The sequence below is a fragment of the Palaemon carinicauda genome, chromosome 44 (assembly GCF_036898095.1).
Source record: "Palaemon carinicauda isolate YSFRI2023 chromosome 44, ASM3689809v2, whole genome shotgun sequence".
Taxonomy (NCBI): Eukaryota; Metazoa; Arthropoda; class Malacostraca; order Decapoda; family Palaemonidae; genus Palaemon; species Palaemon carinicauda.
Window position 1 is genome coordinate 26,835,867 of NC_090768.1, and position 17,230 is coordinate 26,853,096.

The 17,230-nt window shown below is 46.2% G+C and overlaps 1 protein-coding gene across 3 annotated transcripts in view; it reads left to right on the forward strand.

Moving 5' to 3' along the window:
- The first annotated feature begins 290 nt into the window (after positions 1 to 290).
- The window catches only part of LOC137634088 (solute carrier family 49 member 4 homolog), a 78,774-nt gene continuing 61,834 nt past the window's right edge, over positions 291 to 17,230 (forward strand). Inside the window, exons 1-2 of one of the 3 annotated variants that reach the window (XM_068366307.1) lie at positions 291 to 334; positions 16,253 to 16,326. In XM_068366307.1, coding sequence (XP_068222408.1) covers positions 16,284 to 16,326 — 43 coding nt within the window. In that variant the 5' untranslated portion in view covers positions 291 to 334; positions 16,253 to 16,283. Of the gene's footprint in view, positions 335 to 377; positions 496 to 3,669; positions 3,813 to 16,252; positions 16,327 to 17,230 lie in introns of those variants that run through there. The other 2 variants (XM_068366306.1, XM_068366305.1) reach the window with 2 other exon arrangements.

Consider the following 17,230-nt stretch of genomic DNA (forward strand, 5'->3'; position numbering starts at 1 on the left):
TTTCATCTCGCAAAAAAATAGTTTTAGTAACACACACACACACATACAGTATATATATATATATATATATATATATATATATATATATATATATATATATATATATATATATATATATATATATATATATATACACACCAAGGTATTTAAACATTGGCCATCGAACCATATTCAAGGGCGGCTAGTACAACGCCCTTTGGGCGAGATGACACCAAAGTTAACACTGTTAAGAGGCATAGCGTTATCAGCCGATATATTATGACATGGCGTCAGTATGAAACAACAATCTGTCGTAGCTTGGACTCACTCAGCTGCCCGGTGCCCTGGGTGGAAGGTGATTGTACGCAAGGCATTTGTAACCGAAGTTCGTATTTCAATAGTGGCTGGTCATTAAATTTATTGATGTGTTATTAACTCGCAGACTAGTGTATTTTGTGTATGAGTGAACGTGGGTGCTTACCGTATAGGCTAGATTAAAGTTGGAAATTTACGTGTGTAAGTTACACAGAATTTACTTTTTTTCTTACCCCCAAAGATTTTCCTTAATTATTTTTATTAGGCTTTTATGTTGAAAGTGGTGAAAGTTTTTGCGTCACGTTTAATTTTTAAAAGTATTTTAGTGTATGGTAACCAGAACATTCGTGTGTTGCACTCTTACCCAAGAAGAACTGTGAAACATGAGCTCTGCCATGGTGTATGATTCAGATGACGCACTGTAACCATTCCTCGAGTTATTAATAACACACACACACACACACACACACACACATATATATATATATATATATATATATATATATATATATATATATATATATATATATATATATATATATATATATATATATATATATATATACATATATATATATATATATATATATATATATATATATATATATATATATATATATATATATATATGCTATAGGTAAAATCAGGTTGTCTTTCGTGGGCCATGTTTTGTAAAAGGACAGCTACTGAAAAGCATGTAGGCCTACCTACAGTGGAATAGCCTATTTGTAAATACGCGTAAATATTTCATTCATGTGCGTGCAATTGAGCACATGTTATTTTCTTTCCGCGTCTCTGATAATGAATATCTTATACGACAAGTGATAACGAAGTAGTGTTAATGATGTCGAACAGCCTTATCGGGAGCAAGCGATAACATCCACTCCATAGTGAGATCTCTTTCTAGACCCAAACAAAAGATAAGAGGAATTTTAAACAAAGCAGAAATTGTGGGTAAACAGTTGTCATTTGGTTTAATTGGCAGATAATAAGTACTATTTGAATACCATATAATTCCACATAATGGTTGTCCTATCATCGTGGTTAATGAATAAGGATATGCAATTATGTAATTGGTGCGAGATTAGATTTTTAGCGATGGAAACTTTTTTCCCCGGAAACTAATTTACTTTCATTTCTTTACTAAGATGGCAAATCGTTCATAGATCACTCCTTGCAAAGCTTAATCGAATATTATGAATGTTATTGTACTTCAGAATTTTATCTAGAAAAACTTTGTCAACTTTGACGGTACACTTTCGAAATTGACAACACAACTTACCTTGTCATTCTTTCTCCTCAAAAATCAAAGACAGGTGTAAAGGCTACTTCCTCCGTCTAGCAAAATTGTCGAATGGGTTGGCTACTTGACTTTATAATTTGTGACAAAATTGCTAAATTAGAAGCATTCGAGAGAATCTCTAAGTTAATAGTTATTAATTTGAGGGGCCTTGTCGTTGCCCCGAAATCCAGTTAGCAGGTAGAGATGGAATTTAGGGATCGAGTTCGAAAATGGGGTGTCTATTACTGTCCATCAGTTCAGAGCCTCAGACTAAGATACCTTACTTACCACAACCAAGCTTAGTTGGGCCTTTGGTAAAAATACCTGTACGACGGCTACTTTAAATGGAGAGTAATTAATCGAAGTTTAATCGAGATCATACTAAACATTACAAAATATATTACGTGTATAACAAATAAATCTTATTTTTTCTTGCCTGAGGGTACACTCGGGCATACTATTCTGTCTTATTTCTCTTCCACTTGTTTTGTTAAAGTTTATATAGTTTATGTTGAAAATATTTATTTTAATGTTACTTTTCTTAAAATATTTCCTGTTCCTGTCCTCACTGGACTATTTTCCCTGTTGGGGTCCCCGGGCTTATAGCATCCTGCTTTTCCAACTAGGGTAGTAGCTTAGCAAGGAATAATAATAATAATAATAATAATAATAATATTAATAATAATAATAATAATAATGAAGAGAAATTGCGTAGGTTACGAATGCTCCCTTTGTCTTAATATTTATTTGTAAACTTTTCTTTATTTTTAGACTGCCATGCTCCATGTTCTCTCTCATAGTGGGGTATTATTATTATTACTAGCCAAGCTACAACCCTAGTTGGAAAAGCAAGATGTTTTAAGCCCAAGGGCTCCAACAGGGAAAAATAGCCCAGTGAGGAAAGGAAATAAGGAAATGAATAAATGATGGGAATAGATTAACAACATATCATTCTAAAAATAGTGAGAGCGTCAAAACAGATAGTAGTCCCGTCATTGCACGCCAAGCAGCGTTCTATAGGCATTATTTTTTTTTTTTTTTTTTTTGGGGGGGGGGGGGGTTCATTACAGCATCCCATTGGGTCAAGGTGGCATTCACTTTTCAGTCTTTTATTATAACCTACTTCCGTTCCCGTTTCTTTGATTCCATCTTGCCGTATAACCTCCCAACTTTTACTACTTACTTTGAAAATGAGCAATTTCCCCGTATTTTTCAAAAGGCCACAGTATGAGTAATGCATGAATTCAAATAAATCTAATGTTGAATTTTCTTTGATTGCCCCACACTTACTGACGTACTAACGTTAAGCCTTTCCTTACAAGACAGTGACTTAGCAGATTTGTTCCATAACCATAATAGCTTATCGTTTGCTTCATGCTTTATGTGTTGATGCTGCCTTTCATTTAATTGCTGCAGATAAATGATGAGTTCGTTGTCATTTTCGTGCGTGTATGCATATGTCAGAGAGAGAGAGAGAGAGAGAGAGAGAGAGAGAGGAGAGAGAGAGAGAGAGAGAGAGAGAGAGAGAGAGAGAGAGAGAGAGAGAGAGAGAGTAAACGAAGTTGCCCAGTTTTGCATCAAATACCATTAGCTTATTTAGATTGCTTGTTACGAAAACCTTATTACTGATGCTACCTAAGGTTTACATCAATTATGTTAACCAACCGATTCTCTATATTTTTTTTCCCTTTTGTCAAGTCCAACTAGAAAATTTAACTTTTATTTTTTAAGCTTCAAGTTAAACTTTGTAAATGACGACAAATTTGATCAGTTGTTGATTACCTTATAAGTCAAATGATTTAGCCCAGAATGAACTACATAATAGCCATTCTTTTATAATGTCCACTGGAGTTATAGGTATAAAGTAAAGTAGAGATGGTGATGATTCAGACTCCACACCCAATGTGGAACACGGGCTGAAATTGCGTAATTGGGGACGTTTGGATTATGCCAAATACAGTACTTTTGGGTCTGTTTCTTACTATAAGTTTATTTAAGAATAGTGGAATGAATATATGACGTTGGTCTGTGTTGGAATATTCTTGAAAAATACCGAATAATTGGTTTTGTAAAAACAACTTTAATACCAACTTCTATGGAAAATAAATTACCAATAAAACACTAGAAATATGATACAGAACGTACCCATTTCAAACCTGGTTGTTGTTGTAAACAAAGAAACCCTTACTACACGCTTGGATATCAGCTGATTATGACGTCGCGCTCTCTCTCTTAGGTAGGGAAATTCTCTTTTGTGCGTTACTTATTGTCCATTTTTGCATTATCAAAGACTATATCCCAGTTTGAATGTGAAATATAGTATGATAAGATTATTATACAGCTGGACTAGCTTTAACCTAAAGTAGGTCTTATGGTAAGCTTCAATGTTGACCTTTCATTCCTCCCTAACCAAATCCTTGAGGCTATTCCTTTACCGAGCCCTAAGCAGCGCTTACCCCCAGGTTACTTACAGGAGGAAGTTTGGTATCACGGCTTGGAAATTCTTAATTCCACGCCAATCCAATACATGATATCAAGGTATATCTGAAAAGCAACAGAATAATTATATGACCTCTTTCCTTGTATTTTTTGGTCACATAGACAATGCATTATTAGTGACGACAATGGAACTTTCATAGCTGAATATATATTTGCAAATACACCAATTTGACTCCCATTTACTACTAGAAAAAAAACAACGAATTTACAAATTTTAATAAACAATTCCTGTTTTGATCCATTTTATCATCATAGCACATACCACAGACGTCTCCTTTCACCCAGTAGTTCAGAAAAAGACACAGGTAGTGCTTCTGTTGTAAGTTACTTGTCCGAACAGAGTAAAGGGCCCATTGTTTTATATTCTAAACCTCTTTGTTATTTGTTTTGGGGTGTATATATGATAGCGGCCACCTGTATGTATGATTACGGCTAACTTAGAATACGGCAGTGTAAGGGCGCTCGCAGGGTGTTGTTAGCCCTCCCACCTTCCCATTAAGTAAGTAGGTAAGGACATGGCTTGTAGGTTATGTTAGGGGGGGAAGTTTAGGTTAGTTGATGTCCAGTTTTAATCCACACGGAAAGAACTGGCTACTGATATACAATGGCTCCTTTGTTTTCAATAATTGAATTTACAGTATAATTATAGCTCATTTTATTCAATATATGCATAATGAAAGATTAGGGTGGAAACGGGTGTTGATATGTTTAGTCTGGTAATGGGAAATGGAAGCCAAGTCTATGTTCGAACAGAGGCTAGAGCGTGAAGCTACAACTCACTTCTTTGATCAGATAGCATCTATGATGTTTAAAATGCTTCCAGTAGTCTAAAATAACTGCCAGATCTTGTGCCAGATCCTTGCTCAGTGTGTATTCAGCTCTTTGTTAAGATTATATGATTGATAATTACCACCGAAATACCAACCTATGGGGCTAACACACATAGCAAAACATGTACTGTATTGTGTGCCAGAACATAGGAGCAATGAGATCATGTTTAATTATGAGTGAAGCGTGCCATGGCGTAGCAAAAACCAGTAAATTATCAACTCAATTAAGTAAGGAGGCATTTGTAATATGATGAACATGGGATGGAAAATCAGGATATTTATTGCGTCCGGAAGTCCTGGCAAGCAAAATTTCTAGTGTTTTGACCGTGCTTCATTACTATGACTGTATTCGGTTTTGGTTATAGTAACCTTTTTTTTTTTATCATGGTGATGACGTGGAATTAAAGTTTAAAGGAGTTGATGACATGGAAATAAAGTTTAGAGGGGTTAATTTAAATATCGTACAATTAGACTGGTACACGGTATATTTTAAGGAGTTTCAAACGTAAGTGGTAATGGTACAGAGCGCAAAGCCATAGCTTTTCAATTATGGTATTCGACCCACCATAACTCAAAAACTATGGATTTCTGCCAGAAATCTTTTTAAGAAAATTTCAAAACACCACAAATTACATTAATCAAGTTTTTTCTGCTAAACGTTTATTGCACTGTTCTATAATTTTACCAATTTTTGTTAGGTGAAGAGCCTACAATAGCTTTGTCTATCATTAAAGAAATTAAGCTAAATATCTAATAAGAGTTTTGGATGTTACAGACTAATGAATGTACTGTATATAGTACTGGCCTACTTGTTTCAGAATCAATTCCAGTACTGTACAGTGCATTGTTGAAGATTTTTAAACCACCATTGGATGTTTAATTTTTTAAACTCTTTATGATATCTTTTTGAGATTATTGATAGGAAAAAGTTACGCAATTCAATCAGAAATTAATAATTACGGTGATATTTACACCAGTATTTTCAAAGTCCTGAGGACGCCTTAATGGTGCTAAGCAAGTTATTTTCCCATTGGGATTTGGCTGTGGCAATGCATTGTGAGGAAAAATACATAATTTTTTCTCTTTCTGACTCTTAGGTATGATAAAAATACTAAAACCTTATAGGTTCATTTGTTTCAGACCACTGTTTTTTAATATTGTAAATACAACAATATATTTGTTTTTATTCCTGTTTTCATTATTTGTTGTTCATCTGAAAGTCAGGAATTATGTTGTATTGCAAAAAAAAAAAATGAGATGGCAAAAACAACAATCATGTTGACAGATATTAATTAGTAAGGCCAAAATATTCACCTGAAACTCTGATTGGATAAAAGACCAATTTCTTGCGAAACTGGAATTCGATAGAAGAAATGGATGAGTGCTGGCTATTTTGACAGTTTTTGTTATGACTAATGGGGAATTGAGCCTAGTAACTTACTTGTTCTGTCATTCTAGTCTATTCAAACCCTCACTTCGTTCCGTAACTGGAATGCAAACCAACACTATTTATTAGGGTATTACTTTCGGCAAAGCTGAAAGGCCAAGCCATTAGAATTTTAGCAAGGGTTAACTACCCATTCCGCTAGATAGCGGGGAGCGTAGGTTGGGTAGCCAGCTACCCCTCTCCCTCACACGCCTGTGGCTGTGCTTCACTTTGCTTTGGCTCGGAGGGAGAGTGGTTGTTACCTCCTCGCCTATTTTGCACTGCTATTAATTTTTGTCTTTGTAATTTGTTTTTTCTTCTATGGACTGTATATGAAAACATTCTTAATGTTTTTATATGTATGTTGTAAGCTTTCTTTACAGTGTTTGGCTGTGTGACAGGATATGACGGCAGGTTCTCAATGAAAGAGAACCTTCCCTTCTAACCTTTCTCCTTTGGACATCGATCATCCCGTTGGCGAATGGCATTCCGTGTAACTCGACCGCCACCTCAAGGGAATCGTCATCGTTTGGATACTCCTCCATTCGGCTGTTATCGTTGCCTTCCCCTCTACGTGTTCTTAGAGGAATCTGCTGGAGAAAGGGAGTGCGGACCTTTTGGTGCTTGACTTTGGTCCTGTTCTTTCTGAACATCTTCGCCGCTCACTCGTGGGCGGCCGGCAGTATACTCTGCAGAGTAACACCTTTCCCATTCGCGGGTTAGGTTTAGCTTCCGAATGGTTTTCTTCATTAATTGAGTAAAATTATAGCTCTTGTTATTTAACTTTTCAGCTTCATCTCCGCGGGGAACACCCTTCCCTCCAGAGGGTTGAGTGGTTCTCCTTAGTAGTTAATTTTCTCAATTGAATGAATTAATTTTAATTCTTGTTTTGTTACAGTTTTTGCACTGCCGCTCTCCTTCCCCCGTTGATGTCAGCTGGGGAAGGGAGTGCGCAGTCCTTAATTTATGTCTGTTTTCTTGGTGGACACCTTTCCCGTCGGCGTACTAGTTGCTTCTCTCGAGGGAGTTTTTGTTACATAGTTTGTTTTATTTTTACTCTGTTAGCAATGCCGTTCTTCTTCGTTCGGCTATTATAGCCATCATAGAAGAGCAGTGCCTTTCATTCCATGGGAATCTGCTGTCACGGCACCATCACTTTTCTGTTCTTCTGTGCCTGTGGCAGCTCCTGATCAACAAGCTATTCTCGAGAAATTAGCTCTGGCTATGTTCCCTCAAGTAGCTCTCGATGCCTGTTGATGGGAAGCAAAGAGCGCTGCCCGGAGGCCCGCCTCTAAGGGTTGGACTACTTTCCCTTCCGAGGGAGAGTTTTCTCCCCCAGGTGTTGGGCTGTTACTTCCTTCCGAGGGAGGACTTCCCTTCATCATCTCTGCTGTCTCTCTTACAGGTGATCATCTCGCTCGTTTGCGAGAGAGACCACCCATAGAGACACCTCTTTGGAGTCCTTCCAGAGATCTTCCTGCTGAGCAGTCTTCCCTGTAGCTGATCCAGTGGCTGCGTCTTCCACTTCATCTGCCGGCGCTGCCGAGGTCTGCGCTCCTTTGGGGGCAGCGTGGAGGGAGCAAAGTCCAAGGCATGTCTCAACTGCGTTGTGTTGGTAGCAGAAGACCTTGCCATGTTTGTCCTCTTTGCCTTCAGGGTGCTCAAGCTCCATTGGCAAAGAGACGCCTCTTCACATCCGCAGCTTTCCTCTTCAGAGGAACTTGCCCCGCCTGCCTATTCTGGTTCCCGACCCTCGCTTTCTTTGTCGACCTTGGTTTCTCCTCAACGAACTTTGGTTCGTTAGTCTCCTTCAAGCGATCGTTCACGATCTCCTCCAGAGAATGTCTCTCCTCATAAGGGTCACATTTCTCTGCTGGAGCTTCCAGCAGCAGTTCAACGGCATCATTCTCCATCTCGTCAGGCACCTGGTCGACGTTCACCTGCTCGACGTTCACCTGCTCATCAGGTCGGCCATCTACCTACAGCTCGTGAATCACCCACTTATCCGACAGCTTGTAAAAGTAAATCGCCTGTCCATCGTGAACCATCTGGCCAACCAATGGCTTGTGAACTGCCCACTTATTCGACAACTAGTAAATTGCCAACTACTCGTGAACCGCTTGTAGCTCGTGAATCGCTTGCTTAGTCATCTTCTCGGAAATCGCCTGTTCATCAGCGTCGGGACCTATTCTACATTGTTCTCCTACCCGACAGCGTTTTCCCATGTGTGAAGCGCCTGCTCAGTGTTCGCATGTGTCCTGTAAACCATTGCCCTCTCCTCAATCGCCGACTCACTGTACAACAAGCCAATTTTCGGCTGTTGACTGGAGTGTTTCTTCCATCGAATGCAAGCCCTGTTCGCCTTATCAATAAACGTGTCGAGCACCGTCAGAGCATAAACGTCCAACGGTGCATGAATTGCTTCAGCTTGAATCGTCTGCTTTCTCATCCAGCGAGTTGTGAATCGCCCCATCGTGAATTATCGACCCACAGCCCGTCGTCTTGTTTAGCGGTAGCGATTGACCCCATGATCTTGCGTCATTGGTAGTGAGTGCAGGGAGTGGTCTACCTCCCAGTGGGAGAGGTTTGCCCGGTGGCATAAGAAGAAGTCCAAGAGAGACCTTTCTCCTTCAAGGGTTGCCTTGAAAGAGGAAGCCTCCAAGGACTCTTCTTCCGCCGCCCAAACCTCCTCCGAAGCTCCCACTCGGCCGGCCTCTCGTGAGAGACCGCCGAGTGGTAGCGTAGGCCTTTGTTCTGTTTCCCGATCTCGGGGTGCGGGAGAGGGCGTTGCCTCCCATAGCGGGGCGGCTCCCCCTCCTCCTCCGTGGGAGGATTTTGATTCTAATTATGATGACCATGCTGTGTCTAATGATGATCTCTTTCAGCTCTGGGCTTCCTTTGGGGCTAAAGGGCTTGCCCTCCAAGGAAGCCCTGTTTGACCTTATCCAGTTGGGGGCTGCTGTCAAACAATCGCCGGTGATAGCAGAGGTAGACCCTCTGTCTATTGTTGACGTGGTTGTGGCAGAGGCTTCCGACGGGTCTGGTCAAACCTCTGCTGCTGTTGCGGACGTTGCTGAAGGCTCTGCTCCCCCTTCCGAACATCCTTCGAAGAGGAAGTTGAGTCCCACGGTCTCTCCTGCGGGTGCGCCTCCTCCTCGGGAGAGCGCACTGACAGAGACTCCTCTTCGGAGGACCGACGATGTGGATGACCTTCCTCGAGGCCGCCTTCGCCGTAAGGCTCGTCGTCCTTTTCGCCGCAGTGGCCTCCCGTCTCCCTATAAGGGAGTCAAGAGGCGCCTCTTCGAGTCGTCTCCGCCGCCTTCCTCTGCAGAGGATTCTCCTTGTCGGGAGCAGACCGTAGCAGCCACGTCCTTGGACCTCTCCGCAGATCGCTCGCGATCTTCCACTTCCGGCGCAGATGCGCAGCTGGCGCCTTCTAACCTCGTCAACCGACGGGCACCGGTCCCTTCGGGACAAAGGGATGTCTCCCACGGTGTGGGTACTTCCCCTGCGCGTCAGGGTTCCTTTGCGCGCAGTAGCGCACAAGCGCTCTCCTGAGTTGCAGCCACCAGACTCGCTGCGCCAGCGCGCTCCTGCTCGTCAACGCTCGCCTGCTCGCCAGCGCTCTCCTGATCGTCAGCTCTCTCCTGTTCGCCAGCGCTCCCCTGTTAGCAGCCAGTGCCCTTCTGTTCCTGCTGCGCGCCAAGCGCGCCATCGGTCTCCTGAGCGCACACGATCTCCTGCTCGTCAGCGCGCACCTGCGCACCCTGTTCCTGATGCGCGCCCTGCGTGCCAACGCTCGCCCACGCACCCTAGATCTTCGGATCTGGACGCAGGCAAGGACCTTACTCCTCTGCCTCGCCCACGCGCTCCTGTGCGTCCATCTTCGCCTGCGCAACAGCGCACACGCTCTCCGGTGCGCACTTCAAGAGTTCCTGCGCGCCCACGAGCCTTCATCTCCTGAGCCCGTCCGCGAGCGTTCGCCCTTGCGCGTTTCCTCGCCACCTGATCCTGCGCCCCAGCTGTCTACGCGTCGACACCCTCCTACGCGCCAACGATCTCCTGCGCGCAAGCGCTCGCCAACGCGCCAGCGCGTCCATGACTTGGATTGCCATAGGTCCCCGACGCGCACACTCGCCAAATCGCCTGTGCGCGGTCGATCGCCCGCGCGTATTACGCGCCATCGTTCTCCAACGCTCCAACGTTCGCCAACGCGCCATCGCTAGCCATCGCTCTCCCACGCGCCATAGATCTCCAGGGCGCCGTCGATCTCCTGCGCTTCACCATTCTCCTGACCAGCAGTGATCTCCTCTACCCTCGCGTGCTTATTCACCTGCGCGCCCCCTCACCAGCGTGCCTACTCGCCTGCGCGCGTTTATCCCCGCTACTGCGCGCCCGCGCTCCAGCAGCCACCCGCGCGCGATTCCTTGAATGCTCCATCGCGCGAGGGCCAGCGCGACCCCTGTTCTCGCTGAGTTCCGCAGCTCGTGCCTGCGACAGGGACGCGTACTTCCAGATCGCCATCAGGATAGCCACCGCGCAAGCGCAGGTCTCTCATCCAGGACCAGGATGAGTCGTCGGAGAGGTCTAGGCAACATTCTTCCCTTTCTTCTTTACAGGTAGGCCCCGTTGCGTCCACTCCAAAGGATCAGGCGATCCCCTTCCCTCCAGCGGGAATTACGGACACTGCGTCCGTCAACTGTCAGACTTGGTTTGGTCACCTGATGAAAGCGATTGTGCAGGCTGTGAAGCCAGCCCTCGCTGATCTGGGACTCAAGCCAAGGACATACTCGCCCCCGCTGAAGAGAAGGAGAGGAGTGGACTTCGTGGTGACTTTTCCCAGGGAGAAGTTGGCTCCTAAGAGGTCCGTCAGGAAGGCTCCATCCCCTTCCTCAGGAGAGTCCAGCGAGGTGAGGGACTCTCCCACGACACCAATGGGAGAAACCCCGCCTCGAGGAAAAGAAGCGTCTCGCGTGGAAGGTACCTTCCAGACCTCTTTACTGGAGTCCTGTATCCCGCCCAGGAGGGAACCCAAGGACTCAAAGACGATTCCTAAGTCGTTTTCGCGGATTCGTTCAGAGCCAACCAGACCCCGGGAGAACGTCCACGTGTCTCCCCAAGAAGAGCCTCTGGGGACGGGAGACTTAGCTGCCAGTCCACAGGGAGGAGAGCAGCATGAGTCTGAGCATACCTTCTGGCAGGTCTTGAATCTGATGAGGCAACTCAACAGGTTCAAGGACCCGGAGATCGCCCCTCGCGAAGGCAAGTATACGGTCCTAGACCAAGTCTATGGTACCCAGAAACCCCCGAGGGCCAGCGCAGCTTTGCCTTGGTCACAGGGGGTGAAGAGTGCCAGAGACAAGGTCGAAGCTCAGCTCTCGGACCTTGCCTCCTCCAGCCGTTCCTCTGCCGGGAACAGACTCCTCCCACCTCCTCGTTTACAGCAGAGGAGGTATTTCGAGATCATGGGGGAGTCCAGCCTAGCTCTTCCCCTCCACCACTCGGTGGAAGAGCTCACTAGGGGAACTCCGCTTGAGAAGGTCTCCTCCCGGCAGGTGACATTCTCGGCTTCGGAGATCCTGAGCCAGGAGAAGGTCGCGAAGTGTGCCATGCAGGCCACTTCGTGGCTGGACATCTGGCTGGGTTCTCTGGGTATCCTACTGTGCTCCGAGGAGACCTTCCTCCTCTCGGGCACTCGCTGCATTTAGTTCCTGGCCCACCAGGTTACCAACCTGTGGGCCAACTCGATCTTGAAGCATCGTGATGCGGTGACCGAGAAGTTCCATCCGAAGGTCCCCGCCGTGGATGTCTGCAGGCTCAGACACTCCTCCATCCTTGGAGGAAGCTTGTTTGAACCCAAGGACGTGGAACGCACAACTGAGAGGTGGAGGAAGTCGAACCAGGATTCGCTCCTCCAAAGGGCCCTCGCATCTTGGCCCTACAAGCCTCCAGCTCCGCAACAACATCAACAGCAGCCTCGCAGGACACCGAAGCAGGCTCCGGCAGCTAAGACGAAGGTGTCTAAGCCTCAGCCCTATCCTGTCAAGGACAAGAGGGGTGGTAAGTCCTCCAGGGGAGGCAAGACTCCTAGAGGGAGCGGCCGTGGCCGTAAACGTTAGGAGTGGCAGTCCCCCCGCGTGTCCACCTGTGGGGGGATGCCTACAAAGTTGCGTGCACAGGTGGCAGCAACATGGGGCCGATTCTTTGACGATCTCTGTGATTGGCCAAGGTTATCGCATCCCATTCACAACATCTCAACCTCCCCTGACAGCGAATCCAGTGTCGTTGAGCTCCTATGCCATGGGATCGGCAAAGGGGCTGGCCCTTCGGGCGGAAGTCGAGACCATGCCCAAGAAGGATGCTCTCCAAGAGGTCGTCGACGGCTCCCCAGGCTTCTTCAGTTGACTCTTTCTTGTGAAGAAGGCGTCTGGAGGGTGGAGACCCGTCATCAATCTCTCAGCCCTGAACAAGTTTGTCAAGCAAACTTAGTTCAGCATGGAGACAGCGGACATGGTCAGACTTGCAGTGAGACCACAAGACTACATGTACACACTGGACCTGAAGGACGCGTACAGTACTTCCAGATCCCAATCCATCCGTATTCCAGGAAGTACTTGAGATTCAGCCTAGACAGCAAGACCTACCAGTTCAAGGTACTGTGCTTCGGTCTCTCCACAGCACCTCAGGTGTTCACCAGAGTGTTCACCCTGATTTCATCATGGGCGCACAGGAACAGCATCCGTCTCCTCCGATATCTGGACGACTGGCTGATCCTGGCAGACTCGGAGTCGACCCTTCTTCGACACCGAGACAGGCTTCTGGGTCTTTGCCAAGATCTGGGGATCATGGTAAATCTCGAGAAGTCCTCTCTGCAGCCGTCCCAGCGACTGATTTATCTAGGCATGTTATTAGACACCAATCTCCACATAGCCTTTCCATCAGACGACAGGATAGCAAGTCTGAGGAGGGTGGCAGAGCCCTTCCTCAGGCGGGAAGAGCTTCCAGCCCAATCATGGTTACGTCTTTTAGGTCACCTAGCCTCCCTGGCCCGTCTGGTCCCGAACGGCCGTCTCAGGATGAGATCCCTGCAATGGCGGCTCAAGTCCCGGTGGAGTCAGGGCTCCGATTCCCCGGACTCTCTGGTCCTTATAGGGCCCACGGAACAGGCGGACCTGCGGTGGTGGCTGAGCGACGGAAACCTACGAAAGGGAGTGGATCTTCTCGTCCTTCCCCCGGATTTGACACTGTTTTCGGACGTGTCAAAAGAAGGGTGAGGGACCCACATTCTGAACCAGAGGGTCTCAGGCCTTTGGTCAGAATCAGAAAAGTACCTACACATCAACCTGCTAGAAATGAAGGCCGTGTATCTGGCTTTTCAACAGTTCCAACGGACCCTGGCGGGCCACTCCGTGGTGGTGATGAGCGACACCACCACGGTAGTGGCTTATATCAACAAGCAGGGAGGTACCTTTTCACAACAGCTATCCCATCTTGCAGTAGAGATTCTGATGTGGTCTGAAGTCCACTCGATAACACTATCAGCTCGCTTCATTCCTGGCAAGAGGAATGTGCTCGCCGACAGTCTGAGCAGGGCTTCGCAGATAGTGAGTACCGAGTGGTCTTTGGATCCTCAGTAGCCAACAAAGTCCTGACTTTGTGGGGTTCCCCGACGGTGGACCTGTTCGCGGACCCCAAGGCTCTCTGGTAAGATGCTTTCCAACAGCGGTGGGACAACATCGACGTGTACGCCTTCCCACCGTTCTGTCTGATGAGAAGGGTACTCAACAGGACCAGACTATCGGTCAACCTGTTTATGACCCTAATAGCTCTGCTATGGCATCACGCGGAATGGTTCCCGGACCTTCTGCAACTCCTGACGGAACTTCCGAGAGAACTTCCCCTACGACATGAGCTACTCAGACAACCACATTGCAACATCTTCCACAAAGCCGTAGCCTCGCTTCGGCTTCACGCCTGGAGACTATCCAGCGTCTCCTCACGGAGAGAGGCTTTTCGCAACAGGTTGCGGAAAGAATGTCTCGTCACCTGTGAAAATCCTCCACGGGAGTCTACCAGGCGAAGTGGAGAGTCTTCTGTGGTTGGTGTCGTGGGAGGGGTATCTCTCCACTCGATGCCACTATTCCAGCAATAGCGGAGTTCCTCGTGTATTTGCGGGAAGAAATGCTCCTTTCGGTCTCGGCGGTGAAAGGCTATCGCTCCTTAAGTCTGGCCTTTAGGCTGAAAGGAGTGGACATTTCTTCCTTGCTAGAACTCTCTTTACTCATACGTAGCTATGAGCTTACCTGCCCTCAGTCGGAAGTGAGACCTCCTCCATGGAACGTGGTTCGGGTTCTCAGGGCTCTGAAGAGACCTCCCTTCGAACCATTACGCCAGGCCTCTGATCGCCATCTGACTTGGAAGACGGCTTTCCTACTCGCGTTGGCCTCTGCCAAACGAGTTAGTGAACTTCATGGTCTCTCATACGACTTCGCCCATTCAAGGGGATGGGGGGAGGTAACGTTCAGGTTCGTCCCTGAGTTTTTTGCCAAGACTCAGAGCCCTGGAGTGCCGGACCCACGGTTCGACTCCTTCAGGGTCACGAGTCTCCGTTCTGTAACAAGTGACCCAGACCATCTGCTATTATGCCCAGTGAGGAGACTGAGGCGTTACTTGAAGAGGACAGCTGCAGTTCGTCCCCGCGTGCAAGCGTTGTTTGTAAGCACAGGAAGGACAAAGAGGAGGGTCACCAAGAACACCATCTCGGCTTGGATTCGAAGGGTTATCCATCACGCCTTGAATCCTGACCCTCCTCCGTCACGTCGCCCTAGGGCACATGACGTCAGGGGCATCGCTACGTCCCTGGCCTTTAAGAGAAACTTCTCTGTGACGCAGGTGCTACAAGCTGGGGTCTGGAAGCGTCAAACGACCTTCACAGCCCACTACCTGCAGGACGTGACCCACAGGAGCCTCGATACCTTTTCTATCGGCCCCATGGTGGCTGCATAACATCTGGTCTAACCTCAGGCTCCTTAGTGGACAAGTAGCAGAAGGTTGAGGGCACTGTTACCCGGTCTTAGTCTGCGTGAATGAAAGAGTATGTCTGGCCCTTACTTCTTTCTTCATCCTCCCCTCTCTTGGGGAATGCAGCACCCTGGTCTCTGCATAGCTGACCTCAACCTCTGCAGGTAAACCATGCTCCCTTGTGTTCCTAGTATTAAATTAATACTGTCGCGTCCCCCATACCCTGACGAGGTGGTATTGGGAACGTCCTAGCCTAGGATTCCATCTAAAGGACTCCAGGTCAACTTCCTAGGACGAGTCACACTTCCTCCACACACAACTTATGTAAGCCCCACGTTCCTTGCAGAGCAAGGAACTTGTGAGATGCAAGGGACTCCTTTTCTCGAGTGCTACTCACTCGGATTCTGAGTCCCCGGGTAAAGCCAAAGCCAGTAAGGCTGGGGACTTTCCACCCTCCCAATGTAAATAGCATGGTTTGTATTTCAGTTACGGAACAAATGACAAATTTGGAGATAATTTGTATTTTTCCTAACCATACAAACCTTAGCTATTTACACATATTTGCCCGCCAGCCCTGTTCCCCAAGACAAGTCTTACCTCTAAGTGAATTGAGACAATTCACCGGTGTGTGGGGGGGGAGGGGTAGCAAGCTACCCCTTCCCCTACCCCCTTGCTAACTAGCGCGGGGTTAGTTAACCCTCGTTAAAAATCTATTGGCTCGTCATTTTCAGCTACGCCGAAAGTAAACCCAACGTAAATAGCTAAGGTTTGTATGGTTAGGAAAAATGCAAAATCATCTCCGAATTTGTCATTTCAAAGTGATTTGATTCTTTATAAAACTATGTACACATTGAGAATACTGTGTAATGGGATTTCTAATAACTTTATTCTTTTTTCCAGTATTGAATTAATAAATAAAAAGGAGTTCAAGATGCCTTCAGTACCAGATGATATGACTGCAATTTTGCCAGCAGGTTAGTGTCGTTAGCCTATGAGATTGCTTGTGAATACTATTAAATATCTAATTTAAAAGCTTCAACTTTGGAATACAGAAGTAATGTAATTCTCGCTCTATCTTATTTTATTAGCAAATTACTTTTGTAAACATTTTATGGTAATGATAAAGACAGACTGGATCTACTATGCAGTACTGCATGGTTTCAGTTGTTGGGTAAAGTACCTCACATGAAAAGATGGATTGTTTCAACACAAGTACAAACTTTCTTCCTTTAATAGGAGTATGATTTCAGTGAAGCGGGAAACTCGGTTGTTAGAATTTATAATGAGGTGTTGGTAGTTAGTGGTACGAAGGGGGAAACCCAACCCTCTTGCCAGCTCACTAAGTAGACACTTTGACTTCAGTGGCAAAGTTATACAGACGTACTCTCTGTACGACAAAACTTGGCTTTTTATATTTTCTTTTCTGTGTGCTGATTGAGTGGAATAATGGAGAAACCTTGTGTGGGCATACGATCCTGGCCTGGTGTTCCGGGTCCTAGCTATGGAACATTTATGAGTAGGAGCTAATTGGACCTCCATTCATTATGCCCCTCTTGCAGGAGCCATGGCTGCAGAGTCATAACCCTGCAAGGAATATATAGAGTGGTTATCATTGCAGTAGCTTGGGTATGGCAAGAGGAGGCAGAAGAAGGGTAAGCGAGATTCTTTTCTTTTTTTGGGTCGTCCTCTAAGTCGGAGAGTTCTGCAAAACATTTTTATCTTACCTCTGGAGCTTGTTCTTCTGAACCTTTTCCTTTACCCATCCCGGGGGGATGATGGAGAAAGACGGCGACTCAGATGTAACATTAGGACAAGCTCTGAAGGAGGCAATTCTGTCTACTTTACCTAGAGAGGTAGTTAAACCCCTGTTAATACGGA